Consider the following 24,835-nt stretch of genomic DNA (forward strand, 5'->3'; position numbering starts at 1 on the left):
CTCTCTCTCTCTCTCTTTTTCTTTCTATGTATACTTCTGAGTACGTTTGTGTATCTGCATGATTCTGTTAGGTTTATTTAAGTATTTGTGTGCATGTCTTTGAGTCATGCAAATTGTAGGTTTAACTCTACCATTAAATCAAATGTCCCCTCAGTAAAGTCTACAGATTATGCAAAAATGTTTTAGTCCTATTCAGACTGTCTTTTGCTGCAATCAAACCTCTGTAAACGTACACAGGTACAGTATTCGAAAAGATGAAAATAACAAATAGAAATTGAGCTATTTTTAACTTTTCATGGTTGGTGATGCACTTTACATTGACAGTTTAGAAACTTCTGGCTGTAGACTTAATTCATTTTTAATGACCCAATGCCACAAATACCATCAAATGAAGCAAAATAGAACTGACTATGAAGTATTATTAAGTAAAAAAAAAATCAGATTTTCCATCCTATTTGAAAATCTGATCTCATGACTGTTTCAGCAACACATCTTCGTCATACTTCTCAGTACTCTGTAATTCACTGCCATGGCTACGTGCTTCTATTCATGCTGAAAATATTTGGAACAATCAAATGTGTACATGCTCTCTTTCTTTTTTCTTTCTTTTTTCTTTTGATCATTTAGACACAAATGCACAGGCATGCACAATCAGACGCTTATACTCACACAGTCAAACAACACAGGCAGGACATTCATGCCATGTGATCTTGCTAGGCATTATGCCAATGGCCAAACATGTCACTTACCAGAAATCTCTGAGACAGAATGAGAGAGCATGGCGAGTACACACACATACACACACACACACACACACACACACACACACACACACACACACACACACACATACAGAAATTGTGCACATTTGTCAGTTTGTGAGTGGTCCTTGTGAACTGTAAGTACAGTACATACGCAGGGAACATGAAACTTAGCTGCTAGTTATCTGCAATGGAGCGTGGTGTGGGGGGAGTCAATTCTGAGAAAAAAAGAGAAACACGTGATCTTTAAGATCTGATGTGGAATTGTTCTAGGAACATGCCATGTTTACTGTTCATTGTCTAAATTCTTGGAAGGCTTCCTGAAAAGCCAGGCAGTCTCAATGTTTCAAGATTCCAAATAGCTTTTGCTGATCCTCTCTTTCTCTCATTTGCCTCCTCACTACTTTTTCCCTTTATGTATGTCAGCATGAACACTACGTGTTTGTGCCAAGAGAATGACAACGACATGTAAAACAGCCTTGTGTTGTGGAAACTTGGATTTACGGCAGCATTATTATCCCCGTGTGCAGTTCAAACTACTGATGAAATACATTTAAATGGTGCACAAAAAGGCATTCATGCACACGCACACTGTTCCACCACAGCAGACAGCCAAAATGTCGCACTTTCCTTTGATACATTTAATGATTTGTTACAAGTGTTCTGTGAAAAAGATAAGTGTGAAAACATTTGCATACTGGCCAAAGGAAATCTAACATCCAGTTCTGGGAAAGGGTTCATTATATTCTGCAAGCAAGTTTAAGATGTAGCTGTTTGATGGAAAGTTTAAATATATGTAGTCAAACAGAAACCAGTGTAAGCTGCAGCAAAAGCTGGAGTGGAAGAAGTGGGTTTGGGAGTAGGTTAAAGCGAACCATCCACCTAAACTGACAGAGGTTATGAAAAAAGCTATTAAAAAAAAAGCCTATCTGATTTTTGTGTCAGTGTCATTACCTCTATCAAGGTGGAGGTTATATTTTCTGTGGTATTGGTTTGTGTGTCGGTCTGTTAGCAAGATAACTCCAAAAGAAATGGATGGATTTTGATTATGTTTTTAGGAAAAATATAAAATGGAATACGGAACATGTGATTTGATTTTGGGGGTCATTTTTAAAAGGATTCTTTACAGGCACAGGCAGACGCAACCATCCGGGGACATTGGTGGACTTTGTCACATTTGGGTCTTTTGCCAGTGAAAAGGCTGCTAAAGCGTAATGCCACTGGAATTTCCAGCACTGATCCTCATACACTTTTCTTCTATTTCAATAGTTTCCTTTAAATATGCTAAAAGGTTGTGTTGACAAGCTAGAACGGACAACTAGGGGTATGGATCACCATAAAAAAAAAACTATTTTGTCATTTCTGTTAAATTTCGGATGAACTTAGTGTGCTGTTTTAACTTTGATTCAACTTTATGAATATATGATATACACCACATCAAAGTTAGATTTGTTGACTAGTTCAGGTAAAATAAAATTTTGAAAATGTGTCTGTTAAATTTCTTTTCACGACAACACTGTAAACGCTCCAGATTCTAGTTGTATAACAAATTAAAAGTTTGATATTTATAATAATTGCAGATGTGGGGCAACTTTAACGCATCATTAATGAAATGTTTATACTTGTAGAGTGAGTAAATATACAGACCAGTATACACTGTTAGTGCATTTGGTGGTAAAAAAAAATGTTTTGTTAGTACCATTTGGTTTATGTTTTGTTCTTTTTAAAACTTGGATTCATATTTTGTGTTTTTCATGGCCCTGTGGGAAAAAGTTCATCCAACCTTGTTGTGACAACTGTTACAATGACAATAAAGATATTATATTCAATATTATCAAGGGAAAAAAACTGTTCACAAACAACAACCATCATGTCTACATGAACCAGAAAAGACAGGTTTTTCTTCAAACAGGTTTACCTTGGACAGGCTTGTCAATACCTAGAAAGCGTAAAGCTGCTCTTTGAGGATATCCAGTACAAATAGTAGTCTGCATTGCATGCCATTCGCAATGACTCATCACAGTTTAAGGAAAGAAAAATGATAAACACATGAACACACGCCCTACATTCATGGATATGTGCAAAGACAAATGTGTTAAACATGAAGGCACACACTCATACTCGCATATGGACATGAAGCCAGAATAAAGGTAGCTCGGTATTGTTTGAATCAGATGTCGTTTCAATCACGCTTCAAAATCTAAATTGAAAAACCTTAACACGTTATTATTGCTTTTTGTCTTCTACAATAGTAATATTTGTATTATATTTGACACAACACAACAAACAATCCAGTGATTAAACACTCAACAGCCGCTAAAAATAAGGAGAAGAACATTTTCTCACAATCAAACAGTTGGAATTTCAGTTCCATGAGCAAAGACCGACATGCCTGAATAAACAAGAAGAGACAGGTTTTTCCTCTCACAGGTTTACCTTGAACAGGTGAGGCTATACCTAGAAAGTGTCCATCTTACACACACACACACACACACACACACACGCACACACGCTAGCAATGTGCTCGATGGGAAAAGATGAGGAAGTAACAGAAAACATCAAGACTAATTCTAATTTATTTAAAAAAATATATGTATTTTTAATGGTGGCTCAAGTAACAACTGCTCTTAAATGAACGGTCAATTGCATTTTATTAAAATACTTCCTAAGTAATTACACAATTGAAGGTGAGCAAAAACTTTATGACTTCTCTGTAACGTTGCTCTGCTACTTGTGTTATTTCAATCCTTCCTCAAACCCTATATGGACGAAACTTCTAATTCAATCATTACATGATTTGGGTCGCACATTATTGGAAAATGTTAGAAAAAAACACTATTAGCTTCATTTTCCACAAGAATGTTGCAAATTGTACTTGCAAATTGTTAATTTGCAAGTACATTCTCATGTCAAATAACGTTGAACTGTCTCCCTCTTTTCCACCTTTTCACTAACTGTCTACATCAGCGATAGGATCTGTGCTGTGCTTCTCTCTCCTTGACACTCCCACACTTCCATGCAGCCCCTGGCCCCCTCGTGGAATGCTGTACAGTTGAGAGGCCTATGGAGGAAGGGCATCCCGGGACACATGCTAACACACTCAAATACTCACGCACACTCGCACACACAGGCAAATACAGCTGTTGAGATCCATCACAACATTTTGTGCCATGCCATCCAATTCAAAGACGAGTGGAAGGCCTCTGTTCAGACAAAAAGAGGAAAAAAAAAAAAGCCTCACATTTTCCATGTATGTTGTGTTTAAGACTGAAGATAGAAACTTGGCAGCACAGGTGGAGATAACCCTGAACTGATTTCCTTGTTCTGGAGGGTGGGTGTCATAAACCAGCTTGACAAAAGCTGTCTTTGTCTTGCCTGAGGGTAGGCAGGTACCTATAGGTGAGTATGGATTATAAATGGCTGCTGCTCACACCTAAAAATCCAACACATTTTGTTTTCTGCTGTGAGGTTTTTTTAGACATGAGAAACAGAAACTGATTCAAAACTAAAATTTAGTGATTTTCTTGACTCAAGAAAGCTTTAAAATGCAGTTTTGACATCCCACCTGTGCAACACCTGTTGGGACCAGGATGCTAGAAATGCTAATACTTATTCTTACCTATCATCATACAACAAAAAACAAAATGATCCACTTGATTTCTTGATTCATCTTGACAAATACACAGTGGAACAAAATTTCATATTATGAGGGTTAAAAAAAAAAAAAAAGAGTGACAAAGAAAAGGACTGAGGTGTGGGAAGGAACAGTGACAGGAAATGAAGAAAACTGCCACAAACTACTTGCCGACTAGCCACAGATTGCACTTATGTACACAAAGAAGAAGGGGGGCAGCAGTGTATGCACAGCCTGATTCTTCGTGCAGAGTTCAGGTGAGGTAAACATAGCCAGAACTGAAAGGAAAAGAAGATTTTCCTTTGAATTTTTTAAATGCAGCCCAACATTGCATGATGCTAGCCATTCAACATGTACACATTTCTGCTTTTACAACATTTACCTCTCGGTTTGTAAAAGCACAGAAGTTTACTTTTTAAAGTATAGCTTAAAATGAAAGAAACAGACTTCAGTGAGGATTTGATGGATCATCCTGTAACTCCTAAAACGATTAACCTAGGGTCTCAGTGCAAACATGCAACTTATAGCATCACAATGGATGTATTATGGGTGGAGGTTTATGTTTTGACTCCATCATGACGCAAGACCGATAATATCACACCACTTTCACCACTCATATAGTAGAAACTAATGACAACACCGTTTCCTGTGGTTTAAGTGCAGCCCAACTTCATCGTTGGGCTGCAATTCTTCCAGTCTGTTGAAATTCTTCTTGTGGAGTCTCACTATAGCGGGAACGACCTCCTCTCCTTCTAAAAAGCCTCACATTTCGTGACAAAATGAAGTAAAGTTTCAAGCTATAACTAGTTTGGGGTGTAGTTTTTCATCAGAAATGACTGTTAAGCTGTAATATAAGCAGGTTGTGCGAGCGGGAAGCTGTTAAAATATGTCCATTAAAGTGAGAAAAGCCAGGGGGAAAATGCATGGTAAAAACCTATGCGTCACACAAAGCAGGATCAGTAAATATCACGCCAAGAGAGAAGGGAATATATTTACCCGATATGCCGCTATTCCATAGAATGCGGCTTTCAGCTGGCGCAGATGTGGAAAGCTCTTTCTTCGGATAACCTATAAACTTTCTGGGGTGTTTTCCTTTCTTCCTTCTTTTTTTGTCCCTCTCTCTCTCTCTCTATAAAGCAGGGCCTGCTTTCCCCTTGTCCGCTGGCTCACTCTATCACTTTAGTCCTGTCTTGACCGCTCGTCCCCCATCTCGCTATCCCACTCTCTCTTTCTCTGCCCGCTTCTGTCCCTGTGCAGGAAGTAAAAGGCGGTTCACGCGAACAGTATACGCACTGCGAGCAGCCTGACATCATGCACCATTCCGTATAGAGTTCTTTTTAAAGACACAGGCATTTTGGAGCTGTCAGGTTTCTGTAGGTGCACTGTCCTATTGTAGTGTGAGCAGCAAACGGACTGTCAGCAGCAGTCGGGCATATTATGCGCCTTTACGGACACATGAACTCGGTGCTCTGCAAGCTTAAAGGTGTACTGTACACTTCTATGCTGGAGATTAGTTCAGCAAAACGCAGTTGGACGTGTTGGTCTGGCACAACTGTATTTGAGCATAGAGGAATGCATTTAGAGCTTTAAGTAGGACGGGGCGGGGGAGGGGGGTGCATGGTTGAGATCCTGAATAACATTTACATGTGTGGGTATCTCACGTGTCCTTCTCTGATGACTGCCGAGACTACATGATGCGCATGTGTGTTAGTTATTCTGCTAAATTACAAGCGTCAACTGCTGGCGGTGTGACCTCAAGTCAACTTTTCTTTACTGCAGGCATGACATGGTGTAATACCACCACATCTATCTATCTATCTATCTATCTATCTATCTATCTATCTATCTATCTATCTATCTATCTATCTATCTATCATTTGTTGCTATATGTTTAGTCATAGCTGCTTCATGAATCTAAAAATGTAAATATCCACATTTAAAATACTTTACACCTGGAGCAGTGGAGACAATAATTTCATGGCACCTTTTTTCTTGGCCTGTACAGAAAAGGATAAACACCCTGTGTTATCAACAGTAAAATATGAGAGTACTACCTTATTTAGTTGACCTAAAAAAAACCGGACCAGTATAGTATTTCCATATTTTCACATCTTTAGTTGGTTTGCATCAGGAAGTCAGATTCCCTAAACATTAAGTAAAAAATGAGCTAACCCATCCAACTATAGCCATCATAAGACATTTGAAAGTAAAAAAAAAAAAGAAAAAAAAGTAAAATAAAAAGCATTGCTGTGTACAGTGTATCAAATAGGCAATTAGATGTAAAATAAACTTAAAATGAACAAATTAACAACACATGTAGTAAAATGATTGCAGATGTTCAGACGTTTTGCAAATAATTTAAATGATTGCCAATTTAAAAAATAAGTTCTTGGATGTATAGTAGCAATATCATTACCAGCTTATTATGAGTTAATGTGCCAGCTTTGTGTTTCTGTGTACGGACACAGAATACATCCACAGCACTGTGGATAAAACAGGTGCATAGACTATGTGTCATCCTGCTAACATATATGATAGGCACAGGATCCAGGACTCAAGTACACAGTGGAAGAAGTAAGGTAGAGGTTTACCCAGCGTTATTCAATGAGGGAATCAGCTTGTAAACAAGTCAAGAATAAATCTTTCACCATATATGGGGTGAAAAGCATGAGGACAATCCCATATAACTAATAAGATTGCATCTGTCTGGCACTGACTATACTCTTGTCTAAACATCTGTAATTTTTTTTCTAATGATACAAGTGCTCAAGTACAGGCTTTATTTGTTTAATCTCTTCTGAGAAAAGTATGAATGTAATTTACTTGCCTTTATGTTCTTTCCTTCACAGACTATGTGTCCTGTGTATTTATTTAATCATCTATTTCATCTCATCTGACATTGTTGTTTATCTTTTACTTCTCGATGGTGAAAGACTTTCTTTATTTTTGTTGACATACATCCAACTTTTAAAAGCAGAATAACAAAAAAAGGTTATTGTTATCTATATTTGTTCATTTAGGTTAGATCTTGTTTTTTTTCACTAGGTGATATCAAGTATAAATTCTAGCCATGAGAAAAAACAATTCCATTAATTCTGGGACTTTATTTTATGAAACCACACTGTACAGGGGTTGATAGGATTTACTCTTCTAAAAGTGCATTAAAGCAATATTACATGTAACAATCCAATTAAAATGAAATCCAAAACAACTTTTTTGGAACCCAAGGGATATTTTTTAGATTAAAAACAATTAATATAAAGTATACATAGCATGATAATAACATAACATAGACATAATAATCATACAGTGATGATGAAAGTAATGGAAAGGGGGAATACAGTAACTGCACATGTGATGTGATGTGACAATGATCTGGCAGAGTGTGAAAGAACACTAAAACATTTAACCTAAGAAGGAATTTGTAGAAGCCAGACAAAGCTGAATAAATAAATATAAATAAAATAAATAAACATAAGAAAATCAAACAACTGATCTATTTGTGAATTTGGTAATATGTAGGCTCATGTTTTTAGTGGGATTACATGTAACTCTAGGTTGTTTTTTTTTCTTCTGGTGTGGCTCATGGCTCCGTAAAAACTCAGAAGAGCTCATGTTGATGCTCCAACATGCTCCAGCAACATCTTGAAGCTACATAGCAGATTAAGTTTAGCTAATGATATGGCTACATGTGGGGTGAAAAGTTGAAGATCTGAATTTAAGGGAAGTCAGTGCAAATGTTGATCAATGAAACTGGCAAGTCATTCAGACTAAGCGAAAAAAAACAACAAAAAAAAACTTCAGCTTTTTAAGCAGAAAAGAAGAAATGAAAATGTGCAATTAAGCTTGTCAAGCGTACCTAAAACGATGGGTTGACATCACAAGACACTTCATATTCTCTCTAACTGTAAGTGGGCAGTCAGATCAGCTCAGGCTCAGAATATGAGGCATATGATGTGTTTATCCTCAGAACAAAAGCTTATTGTTGCCCCGATTATCCATTTACAGCCTGAGGCTATACTGGGCCCAAGCATGTCTTGGTCAGCCCACCAGCATCTGTCTGCACCAGTGTCAAAAGTTCACAACTGAAGTTTGCATTTTGGTACTTCCAAGTCTTCTTTTTCTCAATACCAAGATATACTTTGATATTTTACCCCGATTCTTGCATATCTCAACATTTAATAGTTTAAATACTCATACTTCAGTGTTAAAACATATGCCCTCATTTGCTCCTGTAAGCTTAATTCGTACCAAGTGAAAATGAGGCTATATAAGGTGATTGGGACACAGCCATGTCCACTGTTATACTTGGCAGAAACAACGGGGTCTAGTTGTGGCTGGTGTTTGTGTGCAGGAGGAAGCTAAACAGAGAAGTCTGTCAGAGCGACTCTGAAACCATGTGAAGAGCGACTGATGGAACACTTGACCCAGAGCTGTTCTCAAGTTGAACTGTCACACACTCTTATGACACAGCTCGAGGCATGCCATCATGGGTGTTAGACTGTACAGTAAACACATTCACTTGGCCATGCATTTCAAAGCACGGAGTATTTTTTATTAAATCACTTTACAAAAGATGTAAATGACTTTCACCTGGGCTATGCAAAACCCCCTCCTCTACTTTGCCCCATTATCCAAACCATGCACTTCATATAATTCCACTTTTTGTTTTAGTAATTTTATCAGTCATTGCATACTTACTCAGCATTTCTAGTGTAAATATATATATATTTACATGATCATGCATTCGCACAATGTAAAAAGAACAATGTTGGGATCATCTTAGAGCTCCAGCTCATATTGTGTTGGCACATGTGATTTGCCTTGCATCAGCATTGTGATGCATCATTTACACATTCCCCATACAATATTTAAAAAAAAAAAAAGTTTTTTGACAACTTGACAAGACACCACATATTTGTAGAAAGGATTGACAAATAGCATGAAATACAATATAACAGATATTGTTTTGTTTGGTCCCTTTATAATTCAAGTTTGATCACATTCAAGCCACATGATTTTTCATTCTGGTTTTCCCAAATGTGCCACCATTTTTAAAGGAATGCGAATTTGCATGTTACACATGTTATATGTGTCACATTGATGAGAGGCAGATTCTGACCAGATTTTATTTTCTTGGAACTACACCAGTAACATCTTATAAGCTGATTTAAAAAAGGTTTTTCCACAAAAGCTGAGTGACGGAACAGTCCAATAGCACATGCTACAAGGATGTGTGATTATGTCGCATCACACAACACTGAAGAAATTATAATCTATGTGCATGTTCTCCACAGTACAGCTACATGTCCACAAACACCATAAAGCACCAGCCAAGTCCACCCACAAGAAACATGGTGATCTGCATGCTGTAAATGATCAGGTCATTGAGCACACCAAAGTCCAGGCGCTGGTGCCCTAACAGGAGTAAAATAACTGACAGCTTGTACTGCAGCCGCAGGAATACACGCACACTGATGTACTGCAGGAAGAAGAGGGCAGAGAGCGATACCCAAAGCAAAGAAGTCAGCAGACTGCAGCCGAAGTAGAGGAGGAAGCGGAGGAAGCTGTACATGCAGCGCGAGCGCAGGTAGAGGTCAAAGTTGTCGTACTTGGTGCGCACCAGCTTGGACGTGTGGATTGACCCACAGGCCGAGTGCATGCAGGTGGTGTGGGGGCCATGGAAGCTGCGCACCCGTCGTGGGATGGGGATCACAGGCATGGATGGGCTACTGGAGCCCAGTATGATGAACAGGTTTGACAGGTGAGGTCCACTGTGAGAGCTGTGTTGCTATGGAGGAAGTTAACCTCATCTGGTTGTAGTTCTCAGTGTCCAGGAGTAAATAGTAGATACTGCTGGTGTGATTTCCAGTTTTTTTCCTCAAAAATTCAACACAAACCTGTAAGGAAATTAAAGTGTTCATGTGAGGTCTTTATACATTTTAAAACTGGACAAGCAGATTTGGCAAAATATCAAAATAAACAAATCTGTGCATACCATACACACTAAATAAAAGTATAACCATAAGCACTTGCTTACGTTTGAATGATTAAACTACTGCTAGCATGCACTGTCTCCATCCAAAGCGCCCTTTTCATTCTTGGATTTCTTGCAGAAATAAGTGCTAAAATCTTACATGCAACAACACGACGTCTTCCTCCGCAGCAGAAAAAAAGAAGCTGCTTGATTCTCAGACGTCTGGCGGTCTTTATACATTATACATGGGATTAGAGAAATGTTTTGAATCATATGAGAGTTCTTATTTGGAGATGCTTTTAATAATGTAGCTTTAACCAGCAGAGATAATACTGCGACAGCGAGCCGGTGCTTCTACGTCCTGTCGCAAAATATACGAGTCATCCATGAATGACGTCAGCCGTAGCCACGTTAAAGGGAAATTTCGGGAAAAAAAAAATTCTTCGGTAAAATTGTTCATAACCTTTAGTTTGCAGCTGCGCACTTCTAATTACCATTGCGTACTCTCTATAAAGATGTACTCTCCATGAAAACTTTTATTTAATTGTTCTTTATGGTTATATTCCAGGGCACTTCCTCCTCCACTACAGCTTTAATAGTCATTTACTTTTGCGTCAGGACTTTCCACATAACTGGCTTTATCATACAGTTAAAACACAGCGCATTGGGAAAGAGCTGTTGGTTTCCACTCTCCTCAACTTCTTACAAAAAGAAATGATTTTCTATAAATTGTTAAACATTCCACCAAATACATCTCACATTTTTTCATTACAGCGCATAATGTTCATGGTGATCCAGCATAAGACTGGTGACCTGTCACTGCCCATCTGGTATGTTTATAGTGTATATATAAAGTGGTCAAAACAGCTTGGCCTTAACACTTATCAGACAGAAGCATGTTGCAAAATGACATGCTGCAATCAAAATCAAGTGAAAAACAAGTTTGAATAAACATTTGACTGTCGATCTTTTATAGTGCTTAAGGTTGTATTGTTCAAGGTTTTTCTCTATGTGTGTGTGTGAAATTATCTGAATGCTGTTCAAACTTCTTCTAGAGCAAACATATGTACCAGAAATAGTTCTTTTCCTCCAACTTATGAACTAATAAGGTCAATTACGCAAACATTTGGCCTTTAGACCACATTTGTGCAACACTAATGACATTTTTTTAGAGAAACATGCAGTGCGTGATTATGTCTTTGGAGCATGTCACAAGATTTGTGAATGTATTCCTTTATCAAATAAGAGAAACACATTTGTACAGAAGAGTCATAGACTAATCAAATTGAATTATAAGCACATATAAAGCAACAATCCTTGACCAAAGTGCTACACATGAAACATTGCAAATTAAACCTATCAATGCATTACAATTATATAACCAAAATTCAACCTTTTATGAATAACTTCTGATACCTGGAAACATAGTGGGTTTGGTATTAATGCCAAATACCTACTAGTATCTACCATGAACAGCATAAAAATCCCCTTTAGATGAGAGCTAGGAGCTTGTTCCAAATAAATTATCTGGGGTAAACAGAATAAAAGACAAACCAATGCAATGATTTTTTTTCTTTTTTTCCCTAAACTGTTAGACTGCATGAGTTTAACCAAACCAATAAACTGGAGTCATATGATTGTGCCTGCAGCTATTATCAGTGAAAGACATTGCAAAGGGCATGTGTGCATCAGTATTCATGTGTCTATAAACCAAACACAAGGTTGCACAGTGTGTTCTCTTGCGTATCCTCATAAGTGTTTCTTCAAGTCTTTCATTCTGTACATCACATAACCTTCATACCACCGATTTATGGGGCAGATGAAGGATTTCATCTCCGCTTTTTGTCTGCAAGCCAGATGGCAGTAGGTCATAATAATTCGTAATAAATGGTGGCATTTAAATAAGTAAATAAATAAAAAAAAGAGTTCATTATAGCTGATGATACTGTGCTGGGTCACTTTGTGGAAAATTTAAAAGTGAATTACATAAAATTAGAAAAACAAACCTTTTAATGTTTCATCAAACACATATAAAGCTGTCATTGAGGCTAAATATATTAACTTCTGTATTTTACTGTGATAATATGACTGAGTACAGTAATTGATTTTATTGTATGTTGATTCAAGTCAAGACACATCACCATAGCACAGGTTATGCTTCACACCTCAGGAAGTCACAGCAATCTGGGAGGAGTCGCATCAGTGCAGTTTTAGAGATGCTATCTGTTATTTCAGACTACAGCCTTTAAAAACCTTACCTCATTATGTTCGGTCATCTTCATCTCACAATATTAATATATGACTTTTTTACCTTAGTGGATAATTTTCTTCTGATATATTTTCAGTGAAATCTTGTGTTTAAAACTATGTAAAAACCCAAGGATTACAGCTCAAATTTCAGCTCACAAAATAGTTAGTGAATCCTAATGTTAACTCGGATTTGACCTAAAACCTATATCAGGCACTTAGTCTGTGCGGGAATCATCTTTTTTGTTCCCCATGTGAATTGGATGTTCCCGCTGAACTGATTCCACTTGTTCAGGACTTTTCAGGTTTGAAGTTTTGTGATAGTTGTATATAATAATGTTTTATAGGTTGTTGCTGCTTGGAATTAAATAATGATGGCTCAGTTGAATTTAAAATGCATGTGAATGGATTGCACTGAAACAAGCCTAAATGCTCAAAGAATTAAAATAAGAACTTTCTTTTAATAGCATGTAATGTTTAAAAGGCTATAGATTTTTAAAATGGTAGTTGAACTTTGTAAAAGCATGCAGATTTAGGTTTTCTCTTGAGTAGGCTGAATGAAATTATTCAATCAAATCAAGTGCAAATCAATTTTCACTGGTATTTTTATTTCTTTTTACACCACTGGAGGGAGCTGTTTATTCAAGTTTCAATGCATCCAACAGCACTTTTTAATGCAGTGAAGAGCAGCTCCCCCAAGGACACAGTACCAGGCTATCTCTATTTCTTCCTATAAAGGCCCCTTTGAACAAAACCCACCTCCTATATTATCACTGTCTGCGATGAATGTATATATTCAGCTGCATTACTGCTACAAATTTCCCCAAATGGTGCCAGGTTTAGACGTTACTTCCCTCTTGCATCTGGTTAATAACAGCTTCCAAGCTGAGAAAGCTGCTCTGTCTTGTAAAGAAAATCTGTCAGTAAAGTGTTGGCGATTTAGAGACCCAAGCACTCTTGTAAAGGATGTTCGCTGGTTCTAATCATGCAATATTGCTTTGTAACTGCTTAATATTTTTCTCCTCAAAAACACGAAGAGCTTAAGTGTAGGGCCTTATTTCCTGAAAGTAGAGGTCATGCAGGAAAAATGTATTCTGCCCAGTTTTGTTATCATTATTTTTTTTTTTCCTAAATTTGTAAGTAACTGAAGACTGCTGCTCTGAAAATGTGATGGCAGAGAAGTTGCATTTTCATTTAGCTTCTTTTAGCCTTGTAGAGCAGTAATATAAAGCTGAAGTTATCCAAACTTCAACTCCCTATCACCCCAAGAGAACCACCAACATGCCCAAAAGATTGTCCAGAGTGAGCAAGATTAAAGAGGCAACATGTCAAAATCCTCTTTGACTCTTTCAAATGCACTTGGGCTAAATCAATTAATTCATTAACTAAGTAGAGGTCACAGCCAATAGTTGAGTGAAGACAAATTAAATCAATTAGTCGAGCTAATAAGATGAGGAAGACTTTAATTAGTGAAAGTTTAATCAAACCTTCGTTTGTGCTGTGCTGCATTACAAGTAAGATTGGTGGATTTTCTACACAAAGATCTTTTAGAGCTGTCAAACTAAAGTTTGGCCACAAACTATGAAAATATGTGCATATAACCACTTTTAAGTGCTTGAATTTTAATCCAATTTTAGTAATAGGAGTTTCTGACCAGTTTTATTGGTTTTAAAGAAGGTAGGACATGCTGTTGCCAGCTTACCCTTTGGCCTGAGTGTTTATTTCTATTAAGGAACCAATTAACTCTTGAAAAGGGAAAAAGAAGCAAAATAAATAAGATTAAAAGATGAGAAATGAGCCAACACACCAACTTCCAGATCACTTAGGTGTGCAGTGAATGCCAAACATCAGAGAGCAAATTAAGTATCCAATTAAATTAATTAAAACTCAACATGATGCAGACAGTTGGGTCAAAAAGTTGCTCCCAAGTTTCTCTGCAATATAATTATAAAGATGAGTTATTTAGGAAATAACTACGGAGCTGTTCAATCACTTTCACCCTTCGCCAGTGTTTTTCTTCTGCCTTCCTCATCTCTTGAATGCACACATCTGTGTGCATTTCCTAATCCTGTCAAGCCATCTGTTGTCATCAAAGCCCTGGTCCTGCTGCATTGTGGATCCCCAGTATTTATCAGGCCAGGTGTGACTTTGAACTATTGTATCTCAGAATTTTGCCAGTTGTTTTATGTAGTCATTACAATTAGCCAAACGTGTAGAATTCAGTCTGAAAAAAAAGTAGTGCAGCTGTTTTTGTAATGTGTTTAAAACTGTTTAAATTAGTTAAATTTGATGTTTTGACACAGTGCAAGCTGCTCCCCAAAGCTCAAATGAATGAATGAAAAAGAGTCTAGTTCCCGTCAAGCTTTCCTTTTGGTTTGAGGCCATGTCTGTGTGCCTGTCCTGTTCTCCCTCTGTCCCCGATTGAGCCTGGCCAGTGTTAATCCTTGGCATAAGGGGACAAGGCTGGATTATAGACCAATGTGAAAACATCTGTATGGGTGATTGAGAATGATGTGACGCTTGGTCCTAGAAATGAAGAAAGTGTCGGTGTTGACTGATCAACAGCAGATGTGAAGTTGCTGTGAAAGGTACAATAAAAGAAAGATTACATTCTGTTATTTTCTTTCAGTTAGGGATAAAAAAACAAAACAAAACATAGAGGAAATGTCTTTATTTTCCTCCATAAATAAACACAATACCCCAAGGAAAATGTTTGCGTGAATGAAGACAATGTATCTACATACAAAAATATAATGAAATTCATTCAGATTTCTTTAAAAGTTTGTTCTCTCTCAAACTTTTGAACAGTAAAACAAAAATACAAATATAAGAAATCAAGCACAAGGTATTTGTTCAGGTAACAGTGCTGAAACATTTACACGCTGCAATTTGAAATCCCTTTTCCTCTTTGCTCTTAATAAACCACAAATGCAACGGAGGTCTTGGTTTAATATTTTGCATGCTTTGCATATAGATTTGCTTCTAGCTGATAGTGATGCATGGAGCATTAATATGCAGAGATGATTTAGAGGGCAGGGAAAACTGGGAAGGGAGGGATTAGGCTTGCTTCAGGCCTCATTGGGGGGAGTTTGAGGAAGGAGGAGGTTTACATTAACAAGCCCTGATTTACGTTGGTGAACAGATGGGTGAGAAATTGCTCTGTTTGGAAAAGATGTGCAATTTATTTCAGTTGATATTCAATAGAAAGACCAAGAGAGAATTGACTGATGCGGGCAACGAGGGCAAAGATGAGTTTCCTGTCGAAAGGGAATGGTGAATTTTGTTTGGTAAAGTTACTCAGGTAAAGTCATAAGACTTTATTTAGAAATTTAAATCAGAAGGTGCTATGGGAGAAAGTCCATCGACACAATCCCACAGGATACAACAATACAGCAAAAACATCAAGGACCTGTCACTAATAAATGAACAAAAAAACAAATAGCACTGGAGCATATACAGACCTTGTCATCAGTACAGATTCAGAAGGGAGCCACCATGATAACTTTCACATTAGTCAGGACACCTTAAATACTGAATGATACATACAAGTTCCAGAGCAACGATTGCAAATATTCAGATATCTTTCTCAGGGAAGTTCTTTGAGCGCTTGCTGATTTCACAAAGACGTTTTCAAACTTTGAACTACATTTCACAGAGCAGCATGTCTCTCTAATATAGAATCCCAATGGTCCCTTTGTAGACCAGTACTTTTTCCAGTTTAAAACCTTCAGAGCAATTTAAACTAGACTGCTCAGTAAATAAATAAAATAATCATGTAATCAACACCATGGAACTCATAGTTACTTCTGGGATATCAATATGTCTGTTTGGAAGCAAGATTAATTGTGAATAATTTTACCTGCGGCTGTACAGTTGCAGCAGGTGAACGTAAGAAGCAATCAACAAGACAAGCCCTGCAGGTGGTGTAGCCACAGGCGATTTCACTGTCTTTACATTTTCTGGCTGATTGTTGGTAATATTTGCACTTTACCAGTGCCCTCACCACTGGAAGTAACTCGAGACAGTGTCTGAAATGCACATAGGTTGGTCATACGGTGACTCATCCAGTATGGCACAGCCATACGTGCTGTCACAAGAAGTTTTGCTGTGCCTCCTAGACCAGGGATCCCCAACACTGGTACTCGAGGACCAGTGTCCTGCAGGTTTTCCAAGTGTTCCTGCTGTAACACACCCGACTCAGACAAGCTCTGCACATGTATGCTAAATACACATTGATTTGAATAAGGTGTGGTGCAGTGGGGATACTTAGGAAACCTGCAGACACCAGTCCTGGAGGACCAGGATTGAGGATCCCTATCCTAGACAGTGCCAAGTTCATAAAGAAGATTCCAGAAGACGAGCTATTACACTAGGGATCTGGAGGGGTCAGTGAGCAACAGTCCAGCAGGAGGACTGCTATCTACTTTTTTTGGGATAGAGACCAGGAGAAGGACTGCCAGAGCCCTGCAAATGAAAAATTTCAGTTGTCCAATGATGTGCATGTTTCTGTTCAAAATATCAGAAACATACTCCAAGAAGGTTGCATGAGTGCTTGACATACATAAACAGGGCCAGTTCTCACAGCCCAACACTGTGCAGCCTGATTGACATTTGCTAGAGACACTGGGATTGACTGATTTGCGATTAGCGCCTTCTGCTCTTCACAGATGAGAGCAGGTTAACATCAAGCACATGTGACAGAAGTGAAAGAGTTCAGAGATGCCACAGAGAATGTTCTGCTGCCTGCAACATCCTTCAGCATGATAGTGGGGAGGCATATCCTGTGTTTTTGGTTCTGGTCCCTGGGACTCATTGCCCTGTATCTTTTTGAGGCAATTCTAACACACCTGAGTGAAACTAATGGGTTGTTAACAGGCCTGGAAAGAACTTAATGAGGAAGTTCATTCATCTCAACCAGGTGTGTTGGAGTAAGAATATGTGTAGGACATGCAGGACAGAAGGTCCTGAGGACCTGGACAATTTGGAAGTGGTAATCATATTAAAGTTTGTTGCAAAATTATGGACAACTTATATAATTTTTGCCTCTCCTAAATGTCTAGTAACACCTCTGATGGAGTGGCATGACAATTAAGAATCCATACACTATCATTACATCAAATAAATGGAATCATGAGACAGTGACTGCATACTAGATCAGATCAATACAGCCCTCTCTTTAAGTATACACACAGATATGCACACATGGACACACCCAGTCCAAGAATTTTACTATATAATTGATTTATGGAGACTCAGCCTGCAGAGACATATTGATTCACATCAGTTAGCTTGGATGGAATATGGTGATGCTGCATTTTTATGATTAATATGAACACATGAACCCAAATGCATGTTATACATTTTACACAAGCCTGGGAACTGTCAAAAAAAACCTACTCACAAGTACTAAATAAGGTGGAGGCCAGCAGTCTTTTTGTGTTATTGCATCATAAAATGAGCCTAGAGGTCTGTTTATTTTTAACAAGCATGAAAGAAGAGAAAGGTCAATGCTAACGAGAGTCCTTCAGTTATGAGCGTGCCAATACAGACAAATTGAGATGGGTTAGAAACCCTGCAAGTGATTTGAACCAGTTTATGTCTGCTTGTGCATTTGTGTATGCAGACCCACAAATGAATGTTGCAAGAGAGAGGATACAATGGAAATAGTGCTTGAACCAGTAGTCACCATTAGCCTGATTGGTCTGAAAGGTCAGCAAGGGTCAATTGATGGGTCAATCACATTGTCGATTTGATGACCTAACCACACTGGCTTGGCAAACGGAAGGCTGGATACTGGACACAGTCATTTCCCCTCCCTTCATCTGAATTATTGTGCATGCCAAGGCCACGATACATTAACACAGAAAAATCCATTCGATCACTTATGCTGATTTACGTCTGGCCTGTGCTGCCCTGTCAACCCTCTTGACCAGCTCATGTGAACATTTCAGTGCAGGAAGATTTATGCTGCAAATTATTTCACTGTGGCAAAAAATAAGGGTGTACGTTAAATAAGGTGTTTGTGTTGGATTTTTCGAATCAGACCCGCTTTTATAATTTGAATTTGAACTTTTTCCCTTTCGAGACGGTTGCTGCAATACAATTTAACGTCACTCCAAATGGTTGTGTCATGAGCTCTTTTTGCTCTTGTGTCAGTTAAGGTTATCAGCTTTAAAGAAACTAGACCTACATGTGAGTTGAACCACAGCATGGCCTAGATAGAAAACACAAGATAAACGCATCAGTTTTCTCAGCCTGTCTCCTAATCTGTAACAAAGTGCCAGGTGAGCTGCGTATCTTTATCTTTGCCCTATTAATGATACAGCAAGTACAAAAGTTCCCCAGCTCAGATACCAGTCTTCCATCAAGCTGCCAAACCCAGATCTGCTAGAGCTACCAGGAAGAAAGACGTCCACCTTTTTTTTAAATGACATAATGCCTGGGTCAAAGGTCATGAAAGCAGGTGACCCAACCTTTAGAACATCATACAACCAATGCAGGAATTAAGCACCAAGAGGAAAATTTTTAACCTATTTTTTTTTTTTTTTTTTTTACCTTCTATTTGTTGTCTTTCTGTTCACCATGCCATTTCATCAGTCACACAGAGAGGAAGTTTATCTGAACAGCTAATAAGGTTCTCCTAAGTTCTTCCACTTCCTATAACATCTTCTCAAAAATGCTGCTGATTTGTTTCTACAAAATTGTCATAACTTAATAAAAACTGCATTACACCTGACACTATTCAGTTATTTTTAAAAGAAAGCAGAACTCTGAATGTGCAAACACAAAGTGACTTAAACACATTTGTTGTAGTACCACCGGCCAACTTGAGCAAGCGACAAAGCAAGTGCACTGGCATGTTTAGAAGCACAAAACAATCTGAATTCAGTCACTTTCGTTCTGTGTGGATAGATCTAGTGGTTTCCCTTTTTTCAATTTTAAAGCACTGTTTTAGCAACATTTCCTCAAAACCATATCTTTGTAGGTTAAACTATCTTGGGAGACTTTCATCAGCTACAAAGCTAGATTAATTGGTACTACAGACATTTCTGCTCATGAAAGATTAAGAAATAGGATTTTACTATGGCCTTTTATTTGATCTATTTTTAATGGAAATATGTTTAATTTTAAAGAATGAATAGTTTTGGTAAAACTATGCTAACTCACACCAGCATAGACCACTTGACTGATATTCTTTTTATTCCCTTCATTAGGTTAATTGTGACAAATAAATATGTTTTTTACTATTATCCTTTCTAATCAGCACACACTCCACTCCACTGGAAAGCTAAGATTCGTGAAAAGTGAGTTATGTGTACTATTCCAGGTTATCATCATAAGTATAGATTCAGTACACTTGTTTTCGAAAGTTGCAAATACAGTTTTTCTTTGAAGCCATACTGATAGCAGATGATACAGCAACAAAAATGGTCCTTTTACATCGGCAATGTCATGTCAACGTAAAACAGTCCTGTAAAGCATGTTTTTTGGGTAAAAATTGCAGGACTTTAAGGGACTGAAAAAGAAGTGACAATTTTCCTTTGTGGATCTTGCAATCATGTTCACAAATTACTGTAAATAGTTGATAAATGACTTCATGATTAAAGTGTATAAATGAGAAAAAAGTTGCATTTAAGACAATCTTCATTATGTATGTTTTATATAGCAACATTTGGCAGCTTTAAACAGATTACATGGCAAAAGAATGGGTACATGATGTACGCCACCTTGTATGTCTGCTTCTTCAACCTGCACCCATTCTATTGCCATGTGATCGTCACTTCACTGTTGTACTGTCATTTTATTCTACTGTCATTTTTAGCAGACGCTTTTATCCAAAGCGTCTTACATACACACTTATACCCCGTTTATTGGTATCGAGGGGCAACTTGGGGTTTAGTGTCTTGGCCAAGGACACTTCAGCACATAGTCAGGGGAAGCCTGGAATCGAAATCCCAACAGCCGCCCCAGCTGCTGTTGTTGACTTGTAATGCCTTGCTATTTAACAACGTTCACACACGATGAACAAAACTGACCTGGTCAAAGACATTATTTCAGTGGCCATAAGTTCAAGATCTGTGAATAAAAAACAAACAAAAAGAAAACAGACAAGTGAAACAGAAAACAAAACAAAACAAATAAACACAAACATGGTTTCTGTAGGAAATGTATACATAGTAGCATTGTTTACCACTCATATGTTGTGGTTTCCTTCCTATGACTTGAAGACTGCCATGAACAATGTCATGGTGTTGCACCATTGCACCAGAATTTTGAAATGTGTATTGTATGCTTGTTTCCAAAAAAAACTCTTGCTGTACCTTGAAGCTCTGCAGTCTTCAGTTTAAAATAAAGAATTAGCAGTTTTATCAAGGACTAAGTGCTGTATCAGTGGTTTATAACTTCAGGCACTGGAAGTTGATCTCTGAGTTTCAGCTCTCTATAGCATTTATTTTTCATCATTTACAAATCCTTTACCTGGTACCTGATGTGTTTCTTCGCTGTCTGTATGCTTCTCTTACATTGCCTCTTCTATCTTTTGCTCCACATGTCAGCAGAGGGATCTAAGTATCTGATTGATTGCTGTTGCACCTCATATTTCTTCACTTGCTGACGTGAGCTTACCGGCGTCAATTAGTGTTTATGGGATTCCTGCTAACCTGCTCGACAGCCTAGCTCTTAGGGCAAGAAAGATACATTTATTTGCATTTTAGTCCCATGCATACTTTTAATTTCTTACTGACATATTTAACTGAAGGAGTAATAGTAGCACCAGGTGGAAATAGGAAAACACACATTAAAGGTATCAGTGAAAGAAAAATCAGGTTAAGGATATCAGTCCTCCTTGTTTTTACAATAGATGTGTTCAGCACTGTTGCATATCAGATGTCCAGCTTCACACTCGGTGACCCCAGCTTTGCAGGTTTGCGGTTACCTCAAACTCCTCTAATATTAAACACAGACTTCTATTATCTGTAACTGGTCTCCACTTACGCTGGGAGGCACACAGAGATGCACACAAGCACACCGTTATTCGTCTTCACATATGTGTTCTGTTTGGTGGTGAGTGACTGTGTGTAGGTGTGGGAGGTAAATACAAAGGATGGGCTTACGATGAAATATTTAAGAAAATGTAGTACATAGCCCATAATGTGTTAGAGGTCACACTGTCAGGAAAGAGAGAAGAGGGAAAAGGAAAAGACAGATGACATTAAACTATTAAGTGTGTAAAACACTCATTCTTGTTACTTCCTGTGGAAAACCATCATTAGCTTCAGATTTCAGCTAAGTTTAACTTTAGAGTTGCATTTCAAAAAATATGGTGGCATCTTAAATGATTATTTCCTTCATTTTGAACTGGTGTTGTGGAGACATAGGGCAGCAGTGAAAGTACACTCAGTTTGGAGAATTTAAAAAAAAAAAAAAATCTTGACCGGAGAAAGATAGTGCCACACTGCAGATTTCTGCCATGTGTCCTTTCTGAATATAACCGCTACAAAGACTGGATCATCGTGTGGCACTTTTTGCATTGCCACATGGTGTCGGAACTTTTTCAGCTTGAGAAAATGTAATGAAAAAAAAAAAAAAAAGACTGATGTGTAAGTGATGAGGTGTAAAAATATCAAATTTAGCTTTCACTTAGACTGTAAGATTTTTAAGGTTTCAGTATTTCATGTGGCTTAAAATGAGCTTTTCTCACGATCTCTTTACTCAGAGGTTTTTTGATTTAGGATTTGCCTCTGTTTTCCTATGCTTTCCCAGTGCTCTGTCAGCTGTGCATCAGAGGTGTAGTACTGGCTGGATTTTGATCACCAACAAAGCTACTATAAAGTAATTTTAAAATGCTTTGTTTTGCCCCGAGAGGTTTGTGGCACATTAGCTATAGCTGTCTTTTTACCAGTTTGTTGGAAATATATGTGATGTTGCTAGTTTGTAATCCAGTAAAAGTAGTTGTGCTAACTGAAATATAGATATTTATAAATAAACAAACAAATAAATAAATAAATAATAGTGAATGGAAGGCATCAGCAAAAACAAATTCATTATTTTAATCTCTGGAGATTTTTTAAAACTTCTGAATCATGCTCAATAAAGTTCAGTAAAGATGAATAAAGTTCAATAAAGGCAGAGTTCACAAATTTGCTTCAATTCCCCCCAATGTTTATCAAATCTTCCACATAAACCAAAAGTTACCTGAATAACTTCTTTACTTTCATGGAATTTCGTTCAGTATTATTAAGATCTTTTCAGTTGTTACAGTTTCCATTTACTTTCACTTTTAATATAAGCGCAAACATAAGTTTGACACAGACTGTCAACATGCTGATTACTAAAGAGTAGAATACATAACCCTTCTTCCACCAAATAAAATGATAAAGAAAAGAAAAATCTTTGAGCATAGAGCTCAGGTGATTGTCAAAGCCTTTCTTCCTGAGTTGCACTCTTTATAGATAATGTTTTCAACATCCTACTTGGCATGCAACAATATTTTCGTGCTACAAGAGCACTCTTGCTGCGCAGCTTGTGGTCGCTTATCCTTCCCAGGTGGGGTTTTGTCTCAGTCAGCCTGGTACAAAGAGCGTTTAGCCTCCTCCTGAATAATCCAATGAGAGCATCCGGCAGATGGGGACCTGGGGTTTGAAACCTGAGAGTGACATCTGACACATCTACCCACAGACAGGACTTTGGGTGACTTCAGGTGGCTGGTAATGGTGTGGCTACTGGACATGTCATCTAACCCATAGTTCTTTCTGGCCTCTGCCTATGTTCCTTTGTTGATATTAAATGGGGCAGAATGTTTGGAATGAACATTTTCTTTCATTGAAAAGAGAATACATGAGTTTTTGGTCTTTTGGATGTTTTTTTTCCTGTGCTTAATTCATGCTGTTTGCTTTTATGGTCAATTGATAAGAAACCACTAAAAGACCTTTCTTGATAATATTTTGTTGTGCAAAAAAGTAAACTTGAAAACTAAGTTACTGCACGATAAGATAATATAGACTGGTATTGAGGAGTGGCAACCTTTTTTATATATATTCCACCAAATTCAGTCACGCTTTGGCTCAGCTTTCACAGCTTCATTTACCAGCTGTGAAGCAGTCCCAGTTATCATACTGTATATTTGTTGGTCACTTCTAATAGTAGCTCTGAATTTGGTGCTTGGTAACTTATTGCCCTGTCCCTAACCTTTCTGGGTAGACGGAGCATCCATCATTTTAAAGTGCGATCTATTCCGGTCCACATTCAGTCGACTTGAAAGGAGGTGGTGGGGGGCTGAGCCAGCATGTGTGCTCAGTGTGTGCGTGTCGCCACAACTTATGAGCTGTCAGCACAAAGTGCAGAGCATTGCCGGAAACTGACAACCACTGCATGACTGACAGTGACATTGCACCATTATGTTCTCAATATATGTGCAGTTATTAATGTGCTTGGTGTGTGTAATTGTGTACATTAGACGTTTCCTCTCTCTATTGCTGTGTTTGCCCAGATGAAAGTTTGTATTTTTGATTCCACTCTTCTTGCGTATGTAAGATGCACAGAATTCCCACTTGTCATTATTATGACTTCAGATCTGCCTTCTTGGAATGTGTTTGTGGCATATTAAACTCACCCTATTTGCACATTTTTACCATTAATAGTTCCTATCTTCGCATATCCTTATTTAAGAGAAAAAAAGCACCTTCCTATTTACAGCTATTTATATCTACAACTTGAGATTGGTACAAATTGAGGCTATCATATTGCAGCTATAACAGTGCAACTCTGCAAGGTTTTTATTCACCCACATGACTCCTCCTCCTTTACTTCCCCTTTTGCTCAGTTTTTTTCTCCATTTGTGATACTCCTGCCTCTCCTCTGCACCACATGGTCACCCATTCCACTGCTCCCCCACCGACCCTCCTCTTTCCCATCAGCACCGGGGAACTGATGAATGCATGGCCTTCTATTGATCGCGATGGGTGATGGATGATGGCTGGGAGATGAGTGATGGGGTGCAGGCAAAGGTGCCAATAAGAGGGCAGCCAGAGGGTGGGGTCTCCCCTACTGGTGTTAATGGGAGAAGACTAGGGGAGACGGCCAGTGTGGCAACAGCTCGGCCCCGTCTTTTCAACCCCAGCCTTGCGAGGGCTTCATTTCAGGACTACTTTGCATTTACTTCTTGCACACAGCACCCAGGGCTTATGGTTTTCTGTCCTGTTCTTAGTTGCTGCAGTG

At 38.1% G+C, this 24,835-nt stretch overlaps 2 protein-coding genes across 3 annotated transcripts in view; both read right to left on the reverse strand.

Annotated features, from left to right (window-relative positions):
- Nucleotides 1-5,639, reverse strand: part of nacc2 (NACC family member 2) — a 31,487-nt gene extending 25,848 nt beyond the window's left edge. The window contains exon 1 of one of the 2 annotated variants that reach the window (XM_079256754.1): nucleotides 5,392-5,639. The gene's annotated coding sequence lies outside the window, so the exon portion shown is untranslated. Of the gene's footprint in view, nucleotides 1-749; nucleotides 836-5,391 lie in introns of those variants that run through there. The other variant, XM_079256755.1, reaches the window with a different exon arrangement.
- Nucleotides 5,640-8,680: 3,041 nt separating this feature from the next.
- tmem250 (transmembrane protein 250) lies at nucleotides 8,681-10,611 on the reverse strand. Its single transcript, XM_079256202.1, has 2 exons — nucleotides 10,533-10,611; nucleotides 8,681-10,295 (listed from the first exon to the last, which is right to left on the reverse strand). The coding sequence occupies exon 2, from the start codon at nucleotides 10,115-10,117 to the stop codon at nucleotides 9,698-9,700; it is 420 nt and encodes a 139-aa protein (XP_079112328.1). The 5' UTR covers nucleotides 10,118-10,295; nucleotides 10,533-10,611; the 3' UTR covers nucleotides 8,681-9,697.
- Nucleotides 10,612-24,835: the final 14,224 nt, after the last annotated feature.

This window comes from Telmatherina bonti (assembly GCF_933228915.1).
Source record: "Telmatherina bonti genome assembly, chromosome: 17".
Lineage (NCBI taxonomy): Eukaryota > Metazoa > Chordata > Actinopteri > Atheriniformes > Telmatherinidae > Telmatherina > Telmatherina bonti.

Excerpts from the sequence above, each read along its gene's own strand:
- tmem250 (XM_079256202.1), bottom strand. The coding sequence starts at position 10,117 with ATGCCTGTGATCCCCATCCCACGACGGGTGCGCAGCTTCCATGGCCCC.